Raw genomic sequence first — 14248 nt, forward strand, 5'->3', positions numbered from 1 at the left:
TTTTAAGATTTGCTGCTGTTATATGCCTTTATCTATTTATTCAACTGGAAAACTGAACAAAACATTCACTTTCTAAAATGTTAGGCTCCAGGCTTTAAACTATATTCCTTCACCTCTCCCTCCCTTTGACAGCCTTGTTTCAGCACTTCTGGTGAGTGGCTTTTAAACTCATCATGGTTGGTCTGTGTTTTCTTTCTCCCCTTAGAATCTTCGAGTTGCAAGGAACATTGGAGATGATCAGTCTCCCACTTGGCAAAAACAACCTTTTGCCATGGTTGTATTTAAAACTTTCCTTCTTGCATTTGATCTACACAATTTTCTATCCACTTGTCCTGGTTTTGCCTTCTAGAGGTACACAGAGCACATCCACTTCTACCTCCACACATTACCCCTTCATACATGTCCCTTCTAAATTTTTCTCCAGACCAGCTCGCTCCACTTCATCGTTTGTTGTTTCAAACCCTTTACATTCTTGGTTCCAATCTTCCAGACACGCTCCATTTGACCAGTCACCATTTTAAAATGTGGTGCATACTTTATAGTTTGCCCAGTAGGGTGAATAACTCCTGCTCTACCCCCACTCCATGCTCTGTACGGCCAAAGATCCCCATCACATGTTGAGTAGCTGAGTGGGTGGCAGGTAAAACTGTATTCCTCACAGCTTCCTTTGGAAATTCCCCATAATAAATGTCTGCAGATTTGTCAAGCCTGCCCTGGGTTCCTGAGAAAGCTGCTTTTTTTAAAGCCTCACTGAGGGCTTGATTGCCTGTAGCTCCCAATTATGTAAATCAGCTAAATGCAGATAGTGCATCACCTACCTGGTGTCAAGCAAGTGTCAAGCGAGCCTTTCTTCACAGTCACTCATGCTTATGCTCACTCCACAACATTCGACAGTGATACGTGGAAATATTTTACTTACCTGTTCTTTCTTTTGCAGCTCAAGTTCATGTAGGGCCTCTGGTCACACCTCTCCTTCTAGTACTGCCTTTGGTTCAAGGAGGAGAATGGAACCATATTCAGACCACACGAGTTGCAGCTTTTACCAGCCACCTAAAGTTGTATCACTTTGCCAGAGGTCATAGTTATAACAGTATACTCGGATCCATTTTTAAAAGAGAAGTCACCTAAATACCAGTACTGATACCTGATTTAGACTTTCGCAGTGAGCTTTGTTTAAAATTGGGGTACCCTTTCATTCTGTTAATTCCGATTTCTTATCCTAGTGTACAAATTTGTTTTAAGTGACAGAGATATCACATTGTGTTACAGGCATCCAGGGATGAGTTTGCATGTGGCTTCACTTCACCTACAAATAGAGGGAGTCTGAGCACTGACAAAGACACTGGTAATTAAGTCCTTCCTTTAAAGATTATACATGGTATGGCTGTCTAGAAATGTACCCTATACTTTTCTATATTTTTTGAAATATTTCGTGATAAAAACTATATATAGACGATCTCTACTAAAGTTTAATTAAAATCTGACTCACACTTTGTAGCCATGTTTCTTTGCTTAGGTTTCCTTGCTTCAGCTTATATAAAAAAGTAGCTTAGTATACTAAGAAAATGGAGGATAATGAGAAAAACACTAGTTTCCAATCCTCTTATCTGTCTCCAGTCTTGGACAAGACACTTCCCTTTTCTGGGCCAAAGTTTCCTTATCTATAAAATTACTTCGTTGTTTGCCTTTATTTTATGACTTCCAAGGAATTTCTTGTAGTTTCATAATGTTAAAAGTGTTTTGAGGTTAAAAAAAAATTGCTTACACTTTATTTGGCTTCCTATGGTGTTTTAATATAGTATATAAAATTCACATTTTAGATGACCAAGTTCTATTTCTTAAAATATGACTTTACCAAAATTAACCTGGTGCTGAGCCACTTCAGTCATGTCCAATTCTCTGTGACCCTATGGACTGTAGCCTGCCAGGCTCCTCTGTCCTCCTCCCTCCAGTCAAGAATACTGGAGTGGGCTGCCATGCCCTGTTCCTGGAGATCTTCCCAACCCAGGGATCCAACTTGCATCTCTTATGCCTCCTGCATTGGCAGGCAGGTTTTTAACACTAGCACCACCTGGCAAGCCCAATTAACCAGGTACTTATTTTTCAAACTATTTTTGACAGTTCCTCCTGTTGCTAACAAGGACTTGGCTTTTTCCAGCTTATGGGTCTTTTCAAAACGGACATGGAATTAAGAGGGAAGATTCAAGAGGTTCCCTCATCCCAGAAGGAGCAACCGGATTTCCAGATCAGGGCAGCACTGGTGAAAATGTAAGATCCTAAAATATATAGGTTAACCCTGGTGATGTTTTAACTATAACACTTTCTTTTTATGTAAATAAGGAGCTCTCTACTCTCCTGTAGTCTATACTATATCTGTAAAAAGTATTCCATAATGTAGCAGTTCCCTCCTATCCTGGCAGCTGCTACTTGGATATCTTAAAAACTGTTTACAGAGGATAAGGTATTCATCTTTCAGAGTTCTAACTTTGAATCTGTAAACCTGTTCTAGAGAGGGAAGGTTCAAGTTTAAAATGCCTAATATACCCTTATCACTTAAATCACTCCCTGGCAGGATTAATTCAGCTTTTTATTCTTTTCCAAGAATAATGACCTTAACTTGGGATGAAAAAAAAATTAGGTCCCCAAATTGGTAATCTCAACATCCCAGAATCACTTAATTAGAATATACTAACTTTTCCATAAGATTGTTTCAAACCTAACGTTAAAGTTTGGGATGTCAGCCTTGAGATAGAGAAACCTCATTTTAGACCAGTAAAGCCTTGTCATGCTGCACATGAAGTCATAGAACCATATAAAATTAGTTAGAAGGGTCCATAAAAATAATAAATTCCAACTCTCAATTTCCAAATGAAAACTGGGATTGTGACTTAGGACAGCCACACAACTATGGCAGGGCCAGACCCAAACCCAAGTTTTCTAATTTCAGCACTTCTCCTAGATCATGGTGTTCTCACTGTGTATCAGAATCATCTGGGCGACTTTATAAACAGATGGCTGAGCTCCATCCTGTTTCTGTCAGTCTGGGGGCTGCTCATTTGTATTTCTAAGTTCCCAGGTGATGCTGATGCTGCTGGTTGGGAACCACCCCCTTAAGAACCACTCTATATATACTCCCTTGAGTCTCTGCCCACTGTTGTTGTTCATTTGCTAAGTCATATCCAACGCTTTGCTACCCCATGGACTTTATGTAATCATAAAGTTCTTATTTCACACCATTTATAAATAAGACAACAGATACTGTCATAGGTAAGGCACACTAAGGACAAAGAGGTTAATGACTTGCCAGTAGTAACACAGCTAGCAAGCATTCAGAACCCAGATGTTTTGTTCCAAGTAAAAGTTTTTAGTAACTCCTCCATTGGTGAGTGTATAGCCTCAGCCCAGGTTAGCTCAGCTGAAAGCATTGGTTTCTAACAAGGGTAAATTAAATTGTTTAGGACATTGTTATTACCATATTCATATAAATCCCTGAATAAGTCAGATCTTGTCATGCTTAACTGATATTTAAACAAAAGTCACTAAATAATAGGAACATCACTACTTTGTAGAGGCTCCAATTTTGAATATTACTGGGTCCTTCTTAGTAAAATTATCTTGTAATATCATTAAGCTTCCTTTTAAGATAGATTTTTCTGAACTGTTATTTAGTTGAATTTTAATAAACTCTTAATGAGAGATTCAAGTTAAAAAGTTTAAAATGTAAGTTTCTCCTTGACATAAAAGCTATTTTTCCTAGAATACTCACATATGATTTAAAACATTACCTTACTAAAACACAGGACTAGGGAATACACAGTATATTCATGGCCATATCTTGATGAAGACTGCAAGATAATTTCCAGTGATATTACTAGGTGCAGTAGCAACAAAGACTCAGCCCATTTACCTTCCAAATGTGGTTATCTGTGACGTGCTTAGAAGTTTCCCAAACAGGACTAATTAAAATAGTTATTGAGTTAAAGGCTATGGGACGCTAAAATACCAGCATTGTTTCACAAAAGCCTTATCTTTGTATTACAGACTCGGCAGAGTTCTACAAGGAGTAGTGTATCCCAGTATAACCGATTGGATCAATATGAAATCAGAAGCCTCTTGATGTGCTATTTGTATATAGTAAAAATGATTTCTGAAGGTGAGTTACCAGCATATTAATCATAGACTGTACTCCACCATCACAGGTTCACAAGTTCATGTAACAAATATTTGACCATGATCTGCATGTAGGACATAGGCACATTACAAACAGAACTTTGAAGACTTTGACCTTAGAATGTTCCTATATTTTAACTTAGAATAGATTCATTTCCATCATACAGGTTTGATTCTTTGAAATAATTTTTTTTATTTAAAATTAATTTCTAAAGCTTCCCTTGTGGCTCAGTCGATAAAGAATCTGCCTGTAGTGCAAGAGACCCGGGTTTGATCCCTGGGTTGGAAAGATCCCCTGGAGAAGGAAATGGCAACCCACTCCAGTATCCTTGCCTGGAAAATCTCATGGACAGAGGAGCCTGGTAGGCTGCAGTCCATGGGGTTGCAAAGAGTTGGGCACGACTGAGACCAACACTTACTTACTTACTAATGTGAGGCAATAGTTTTAAAAGTGCGGCAATAGTTTTAAAAGTGCTAGAGTATTTTTTTTCATGCAGAGCATAGAATGCATTAAATAACCAAGGTAAACAGAAGAAAATAACAATAACCAAAAGTCATATTTAACACTGTAGCTTTTATTTGACCCAGGATTTACAAAATCAAATGCAAACAAAAAGACAGGAAGGGTTCTTTGAGGGTAAGGAATGCTGTCGTTATCTTCACAGGACCATTACACAGATTTGTATGGTGTCAGGTTCTTTTCCAGGCTGTTCTCTTTACCTTGATGTATAATTGTATCATTTATAATTTACCATTTCCTCTTTACCATATATAATAGAATATAAGCAAAGGATTTTCATAAACTGCATGTCCTTTGGAAGTAAAATCAGAAGGTTCTATCTCATTCCAAGTACCACTTTTGTTTACACAATCCTTCCTCTTTCTTCCTTTTCTACTTTTGCTCAGAAAGAAAGAAAAAAAAAATCATAAAACCACCCCAAAGACCCCCCAAAACGAAACAAACAAAAAACCTAGGGATTTCCCTGTAGCTAAGACACTGCACTGCCAATGCAGGGGTCCCGCATTCAATTTCTGGACAGGGAAATATATCCCACATACTGCACCTAAGACCCTGTGTGGCCAAATAAATATTCTTTAAAAAAAAAAAAAGCAAGCAGAAGTGAAGAACATAAAAGCACCCGGGTTTTGGCCATTATAATAGAGTAGTTAAATTTTAACTTATTTTCTATTTAGTTTTTAGTAAATATTAAACATTTTTTGTAATGCAGAATATAAAAACGTAAGTTGATAGTTAACTTGCCAGAGAGATCAAAAGACATCAAAAGTTAGATATGAATAGTTAATTCTAAAGTACATTAATAAAACAGTTTTAAGTAACTAGAATCTTCAAGCACTTAGAATGTATGATTTACAGTAAAAGTCAAATTTTTTACTTATTTTCTGTTTTGTTTTTAGTAAATATTATTTTAAACATTTTTTGTAATAATACAGAATATAAAAACATAAAATGAGTTGATAGTTAACTTGCCAGAGAGATTGAAACACATCAAAAGCTAGATATGCCTAGTTAATTCTAAAATACATTAACAAAAGAGTTTTAAATAAGTAGAATCTTTAAGTACTAACAATGTATGATTTAGAATAAAAATCAAATCATAATACAGTAAATTTTTCCTATTTTCTATATTTTGTTCTTAGTATTATTTTAAACATTTTTTGTAACAATGCAGGATATAAAAACATAAAATGAGTTGATAGTTAACTTGCCAGAGAGATTGAAAAACATCAAAAGCTAGATATGAAGTTAATTCTAAAGTACATTAATAAAACAGTTTTAAAAACTAGAATCTTCAACTACTTAGAATGTATGATTTAGAGTAAAAGTCAAAGATTATTCAGACTATGTTATAAGCTTCCATGTTTTGGGAAAGAAATATGTAAAGGGTGATAATTTTCAACCCTGGTGGTATTTCATTCCAAGAAATAATGAATCAAATTAACAACCATAGCCACAGCTTATTGTTTTTGTCTCCCCACAAGCTAAAGAATGGGGGAATGTACAAAGTGACTGCTATTATGTATGGGCTTTTTTAAAGGATGATGCAAATATTCTAAAACTGTGGTGATGGTGTTACAAGTTTTTAAATATACCATAAACTACTGTATTGTGCTCTATATAAAAGAGTGAGTTTAATGGCACATGAATTCACTCAATAACTGTTTTTTCTAGAGGTTGAAGGATACAAGGGAAAAGAAAAACTAAACAAAAAGGGAGTTGAATACCACCAGAGCCCAGGGAAAATGAGAGTGGTAGGGGGAGAAGGAAGGAGGAGAGGGACATGCATTGCTGAGTAGTTCTCCCCTCCTCCACTCCAGTACACATGTGCAAACTTGCATGTGTATGCAAGCACATGTGCACGTGTGCACACACACTGATAACCAGTGACAAACTACTGGCTGCTTTATGTTATGGGTAAAACCATAACTGTTTTGTTTCTTGAGGTCTCCTCTTGTAAATGCTGACCTTGCTTGCTAAATAGTTGGTCTTTGTTAATGAGGTTTTTCCTTCTTCTGTTCTCGGTTTTTGATTTTTAACAGCAAATTTTAATAAGTAGTATACAGTTTGTGTCACTTCTTTTGTAATTTAAGTCATGCTGTATGGTATCTGTAAAGTCATACTCATTTTATTCTGAAAAAATCTGCTTCTGAATCTTTCTCAGTGTAAGTATTGTAGTTACCTTGTCAAGTCCAGTAAGTATTTCACTCTATATGTATTTCAGGGTTGAACTCATACAGTCCATGCCTTTTAGGTGTTCTCTTGGCTGTCTTTTTCTTAAGCCTTCTTATTGACTCATAAGGGCTTCCCAAGTGGCAGTAGGAATAAAGAACTCACATGCCAATGCAAGAGTCTAAGAGACTCGATGGATGGGAAGATCCGCAGGAGAAGGGCATGACAACCCATTGCCATATTCTTCTAGAGAATCCCACAGACAGAGGAGCCTGGCAGGCTACAGTCCATAATGTTGCAAAAAACTAGGACACAACTAAACCAACTCAGCATGGCACACACTGACTCATAGACACTAGCAGCTTAATTTCAACAAAAAGACCATAGACCTCTACACTTTTATATAGAAGTAGAGGGATTCTGAAAACTAAGTTTCTTTCTTTCTAGCTGAACTTTATTAACTGGCAATAAGTCACTTTCAAAGTCTTAGTCATTTTACCAACTTTTTACTGCCAGTATATTATATTCTGGGAAGTAGAATCAAAGTCAGGAATTATCAGTTAAATAGTATGAATACAAATGTTAAATAGTCTGAATTGATAGGAAGACTGTCCTCTTGGAAAAGCAAAGCAGTCTCCTTAAGAGAGAGATGGAGCGATGGCTACTTCCCTTCTTTTTTAAACGGTATCTTAACTTTTCTCTTTATTGAAGACCCCAAAGTGCAAGCCTGAGTCTCACCTTGTGGCTCATCAGCATCATGGGCTGCAGCCGTAGCTCCACTGGTATTCTTCCTTGCCGTGGACTGTTCACTGCAAGGTGTCTGGCTACTGCTCTCTCTGATTGAAATGCGAAAAACACCCAATGATGGTCTTTTCACATTAGAACTTGAAGTATCGTCTAAAGGAAATAGATGTAAAGTGGTGTTTTCCTCTCTCCGTGTAAAAGGAGAAAATATGACTTTGCTATAGTCAATCATACTTTCCTCTGAAGTTTCAGATATTTTGGTAGGTAGGTCTTCTCCTGGAGAAATACTGGAAAGGCTCCAAGGGAAATCAATCTCAGTTCCATGCTTTGGTGTGGAGATCCTCTGTGGGGAGGTCCTCTGTGTGAAAATGGATTTGCTTTGTGGATGGCCAAGCCTGGCATCGGGAAGGCTGGAGTCATCTTGAAATCCATACACTGTTTGAGGGCCGAGTGTAGACGCTGAAGGAACAGTGCTAGATGACATCTGACTGCCACTGCTTATTGTGATCGTCTTACTGCTGTTAGAGGAAATCTTCTCCTGAGGGCTCTCTGGCACCTCAGAGACGTCCTGACTGTAAAATGGAACCTGAAGCTCGGAACTGCGTGGCTGTTTCTTTTTCCCTCTAGATTTCATCTGTTTGGTATTCGTTTGCGTTTTCAGTTTGACAGCCACATACCTCTTAGGTCCAGGCGGAGGGTCCCTGATCGAAATAACTGACTCGCTCTTTTGAGACCCAGGGACGAAGTCGTCATCACTATCAGAAAAAGAACTGCGAAACTGTTGCTGTTTCCTCTTGAGCCTAGCCAAAAGCTGCTTGTTTTCTTCTCTTAATTTGTTACTTTCTGCTGTGAGCTCACCAATAAACTTCAGATTTTGTTGTTGGATATCATAAAATTCTTGCTGTAGCGTATTTCTGTACGTTTCGTTTACTGCACAGCGATCACACACTTTGGTGTTTAACTGACCTCGCAGGTTATGGATAGTGTCATTCAGGGCTCTCTGTTGCTCCGTCCAATCTTTGATTCTGGATATGGAGCCTGTCCACCTCCCGTCTGACAATCGCTCTTTCCTCAAACTGGTTCCTTTCCCCTGAAGTCGGCGTAGCTCTCTGTCATGGAGCTCTTTTAGTGTTAGCCAGGTTTTTTTAAACTCTTCAGAAGATACATCACAGAGGCTAACCTTCTGCATTTTATCTTCTTCGGAAGAGCTCTGCCCACTTTCCCTGTCTTCTTCCCCCACGTCCCCTGCCTTCATCTTGATTCTCTGACTGGGACTGGGAAACAGGGGAGACAGGCACCACCAAAAAATGGCGGAAGGGCCGTCAACTAGAACTGGGCCGCGGACCGATCGAGAGTTTCACCCCTTCTACAGACCTGTGAAGTGGTCTCAGGGCACCGGATGGGCGAGAGGATGGATCAAAGATGGCTCAGGGGTGAACAGCAGGACATAGGTGGGGGGCTGGAAGGAGACACCAGCCTCCTTTTGCCGAGAAGAGCGAAGGCACAAGGGAGGGAAGATGGCGCCTTCAAGCCACCCTGCGCCGGTCTGGAGACAAGAGAGACTGGAAACGCAGTGACTTCTGGGAAAGCCCCGCTGAGCTGAAGTGCATCCCAAAAGGAGGGGGGGGGGCTTGGAATTTACCCCTTGCTTTATTTTTGAAACAAATTAATTTGACCCAATTTTAGCATCTTTCTTCCTGACAGTCAGTGTTTTATAATCATTGAGAAGCACAAATACCCATGGTCATTAATAAGTTAGACGTAAAGTCAAAAGCCATGCACTCTCTCCTTCCTGTCACCCCTCCGTTTAGGCAACATTGCTTAGTCGTCCATTCCTAGATTTAGAGGTTCTTGGGAGACTGGCAATTCTGTAACTGATTACTGTTGCAATCCATCCTAGAGCTTTGCTGGTGACTCAGTAGGTAATGAGTCCGCCGGCAAAGCGGAAGAGCCAGGTTCAAACTCTGGATCGGGAAGACCCCCTGGAGAAGGAAATGGCAACCCACTCCAGTATTCCTGCCTGGAGAATTCCATGGACAGAGGAGCCCAATGAGGCTACTGTCCATGTGGTCACAAAGAGTCGGACACGACTGAGTAACACTTTCACTAGGTTTTTAAAATTTAGAAGTGAAACTGCTGACACCATTAGCTATATCTGAATAGGTTAAAAAACGGAATGGAAGGTAAGTGGGGGTAATATTTTTCTCTTAAAAAAGTTTCAGTGAGTGTGTTGAAATTAAAAAAAAAAAAAACTCAGAAGAGAAGTATATGTGATATAGGTTTAGGGGCTTTTATATCTAAAATAGTTGTTTCCAGTCTATATTCGATACAGGATACAGGATGCTTGGGTCTGGTGCATGGGGATGGTCCAGAGAGATGATATGGGGTGGGAGGTGGGAGGGGGATTCAGGATTGGGAGCTTGAATACACCCGTGGTGGATTCATGTCAATGTATGGCAAAACCAATACAGTATTGTAAAGTAAAATAAAGTAAAAATAAAATTTAAAAAAAAGCTTCACAGATACAACACTCACAATCATAATAGAACATTTTGGTTCGAAGACTGACTAATGGAATTGATGGTCAATAGATTTCTGACCACGCTTAAATAAATAAATAAATAAATAAATAAATAAATACCCGAAGACTGCACCAAGTAGTTAGTTTCATGTATCAGTAACTCATTGCTGAGTAAAGCCTGCATGGTGTGGATATACTACTGTTTTTTTATCCATTCACCCAATATAGGTCATCTGTGTTGTTTCCAGTTTTTGGCTATTACAAATAAATCTATGAACATTAAAAAAAAATTTAAATATACTTTAAATAAAAAAATAAATAAAACAGTTGTTTCATGAATCTGTGTGGTATGTATGTATATTGCTAGAACTTCAGGGTTAATAATCCAAAGAGAAAGAGGAAAATAAGTTATCACTTTTCCTCTCAAGTTCTCAAACTTTTTGGTTCTCCGAGTCCTTTGAGTAGCAGGCAAACGTGCTTGACTCTACCTTCGGAACAATGCACATAAATGCACCATTTTGCATAAATTTTTAGGAAAAAACCCAGGTCTACTTTGCTTCTTGTCTTCAGTTATGATAAGCCATCGAAAAGAACATTTATAAGGTAAATAAAAATAATGTTATAGTTGAAAATAATTACAGATTAAGCAGTATATTTGGAATTAATTCAATAGAGTGTAGTGTGGGTATCGGGCAGTGAGATGAGATAGGAGGGTAGGATTCGGATGAGACAGAACTGGTTATGAGTTGATGGTTATTGAAACTAAAGTTATGGTACTTAGGAATTCACTGTGCTATTAATATTTTCTGTTATGGTCTCTGCTATTTCCAGCTGTAACACTTTATTCCATTTTCAGATACACTCTTAACTTACTGGAACAAGGTATCTCCCCAGGAGCTCATAAACATTCTCATACTTCTAGAGTAAGTTGTCTTGTTTTCATAAAATTTCCTCTTAGTTTTGGGAGCTTAATGTTTATAGTTAATGAAATATTACTCCTTTTTTGTTTTCATCAGCATATTTGTACATAATGTAGGGAATGTTAAACTATTTTCATAGTTTATAGGTTGACATATAGCTTCTTCACACATAGAAGAAAAACATGTAAACGAAATACTTGTGGTATTATAGAAAACTCTAGCTAATAATAGCCCATCTTTGCAGACCATCAGGAATCTTTGTGTGATCTGGAAAACTGGAAGTGGCACCAGCTGTCCTAATCATTCATTTAGAGCAGATGCTGGGTTAATGGAGCCCCTTAAATGTTGGAGTTTAGAATGTGTATCCTTAGATAGAGCTGAGTAATTCTACCCACTTCAGAAATGTGTGTTTGTGTGTATATGTATATGTATTCCAAGGTACTTGGGAAAAAAGCTAGCATTTTTTCCTAAGTGGAGGAGGGAAGTTGACCTATATTGTTTGCTGAGCTATTTTATTGAAAGGTAAAATAAAAATTAGAGTGAAGTGTAATTTCTAAATACATTTTAAAATAAATAGTACACAACCTCATGTGAAGAGTTGACTCATTGGAAAAGACTTTGATGCTGGGAGGGATTGGGGGCAGGAGGAGAAGGGGACGACAGAGGATGAGATGGCTGGATGGCATCACTGACTCGATGAATGTGAGTCTGAGTGATCTCCAGGAGTTGGTGATGGACAGGGAGGCCTGGTGTGCTGCGATTCATGGGGTTGCAAAGAGTCAGACACGACTGAGTGACTGAACTGAACTGATGATATTGTATGTGCATGTCCAGCAAAACATTTGGAGAAAATATTTGCAAACAAAGCAGGATTTTTAAAAAAAACTAATTATATTGAAATATCCACTAATGAAAATAGATGATGTTGTTGAGGATTTACTTTAAAAATATGGAGGAGGTAGTAAGTGTGGAGGGAGGAGAGAGGACCTGTTTGGGGTAGAAGTTAAACAGGAGTGGCCATGAGTTGATAATTGTTGAAGCTGGTGGGTGCTGGGTATATGGGGTTTAGTTTGCTGTCCTCTCTACTTTTGTATGTTTGGGATTTTCTATACTAGAAAGTGGTTTAATGCCATTATAAAAAATATAGCAATTGCCACAATTTTTAGGGCTTAAGAACCTTTTTAGATGTTAATGACTATATTAGAGACCTTTGCTGTGACACACAGTATAAAGCTCGAAGGATCATTTGCATTGATACGTTTTTTAAAAATATGTCATTAAAAATAAATAAATAAATAAAAATATGTCATTAGAATTGTATATGAAGACCTGAGACTTTTTGGTGCTGAAGTAACTGTAGCAAATAAATATAGAGTGATATAATATGGCTGGTGGTTATATATTTATTTGTATATACCAAAACATATTATTGTAATATGATTTTAAATAGGCCATTCTTTGTAACACATGAATTTTCAAATATTATTTGTTAAAATGCAAAGTATGGTAATATAGGACTAACATGCTACTGTTTTTCTTTCTAGAGTATGTTTGTTTCACTTTAGATACATGGGGAAAAGAAACATAGCAAGGTAATTCTCATAGCACTGCAATTTCCTCTTTTTTTCTTCTCTTCCAACAGAGGGCAGTCTTAGTCATGCCATGTAAAACCTAGATGCTTCCTTTTGAGTTAGCCTTAAGATACTCAGTGGCTCAGACGGTAAAGCGTCTGCCTACACTGCGGGAGACCCGGGTTTGATCCCTGGGTCGGAAAGATCCCCTGGAGAAGGAAATGGCAACCCACTCCAGTACTCTTGCCTGGAAAATCCCATGGACGGAGGAGCCCAGTAGGCTACAGTCCATGGGGTCACAAAGAGTCGGACATGACTGAGTGACTTCACTTCTAAGATACTCATGTCTGGAGAAGGAAAGGACAACCCACTCCAGTGTACTTGCCTGGAGAATCCCATGGACGGAGGAGCCTGGTAGGCTGCACTCCATGGGATCACAAAGAGTCGGACACGACTGAGCGACTTCACTTTCACTTTCACTTTCTTTAAGATACTCATGATTTATTTAATGCTTCTCAACTTAAAGTTGAAATTAACCTGATGTGAAGTGATACTTTTTTTTTTTAAAGTTTTCCAAGGGTAATGGTTAGACTGATGTGCACAGTTTCCGGTCTAATCCTAGAACAGATGCTTGTCTCTTCTGAAGGATGTGAGAAAAGACTAGATCCAGGTGAAGGCAAGAAATTGTCAAGTGAGGACAACTGTCAGTTGTGTACTTTTGTCTACAACCTATCAATATTCACCTCAGTTAGTAATGTATACAAAATCCCAAATAGTAATTGCAACATGCATTATATATTTCTTTCTTCTTTTTGCTGTGCAAGTCTTAGTGAAATAAATACTTTAGAAAATGTTTGTGGGATCCTACGGAAAAGATTACTTGCTTATTTTGATAAGATATATTTCAGAGGTAGAGTTAGTCATTAAAGGAACTTAAATAGAATTATTTTCTTTATTAAAGTAAATTTCATGGCACTTCCAAAAACTAAAGAGGTAGTTTGAAAGAAAGTGAAAGTCGCTCAGTTGTATCCGACTCTTTGCAGTCCATGGCATTCTCTAGGCCAGAATACTGGAATGGGTAACCTATCCCTTCTCCAGGGGATCTTCCTGACCCAGGAATCGAACCGGGATCTCCTGCATTGCAGGCATATTCTTTACCAACTGAGCTATGAGGGAAGCCCAAAGAGGTGATTTGGATTAGGTTGTTGCTGAGACTCTGAGACATCCTAATAATTCAGGTGACGATTTTTGTTGTCTTCCCAGCGCTGGGAGCTGGTTGGGAACTGGTATGGTAACTACCACCATGAACCTTAACCTCTAAGATTCTGGTGACCTGCCTTCTGTGTTTACTAGAGGATGGACAAACTCTTCTTTCTCAGTCCCTGCATTACCTAGTTGTTAATTTTTTTTAATGAAACCCTAAAATTAAAGGAAAACAAAATAAAAATGTGCAAATAGACATCTTAAAAATTCTGATCCAAGTTTAACTCCAGTCCAGAAACAGATTAGATAGGTGCTTATTCTTAAATATCTGACTCCAGGAAACCACCCTCTGCCATGTCAACTCTTGAGTGTCCCTCTCATTGTTTTCTCTGACTCTTGCCTTTCCTTATCTCCTGAGATAAAGATGGAA

General features: G+C 38.2%; 1 protein-coding gene across 2 annotated transcripts in view; it reads left to right on the forward strand.

The window, feature by feature from the left end:
• The window catches only part of DOCK11 (dedicator of cytokinesis 11), a 174749-nt gene that overhangs the window by 144800 nt on the left and 15701 nt on the right, over window positions 1–14248 (forward strand). For both annotated transcript variants that reach the window (XM_040265135.1, XM_040265136.1), the window contains 5 exons: window positions 1270–1345; window positions 2159–2268; window positions 4042–4153; window positions 10981–11047; window positions 12589–12636. In XM_040265135.1, coding sequence (XP_040121069.1) covers window positions 1270–1345; window positions 2159–2268; window positions 4042–4153; window positions 10981–11047; window positions 12589–12636 — 413 coding nt within the window. The remainder of the gene's footprint in view (window positions 1–1269; window positions 1346–2158; window positions 2269–4041; window positions 4154–10980; window positions 11048–12588; window positions 12637–14248) is intronic.

This window comes from Oryx dammah, unplaced genomic scaffold (assembly GCF_014754425.2).
Source record: "Oryx dammah isolate SB20612 unplaced genomic scaffold, SCBI_Odam_1.1 HiC_scaffold_23, whole genome shotgun sequence".
Classification (NCBI taxonomy): Eukaryota; Metazoa; Chordata; class Mammalia; order Artiodactyla; family Bovidae; genus Oryx; species Oryx dammah.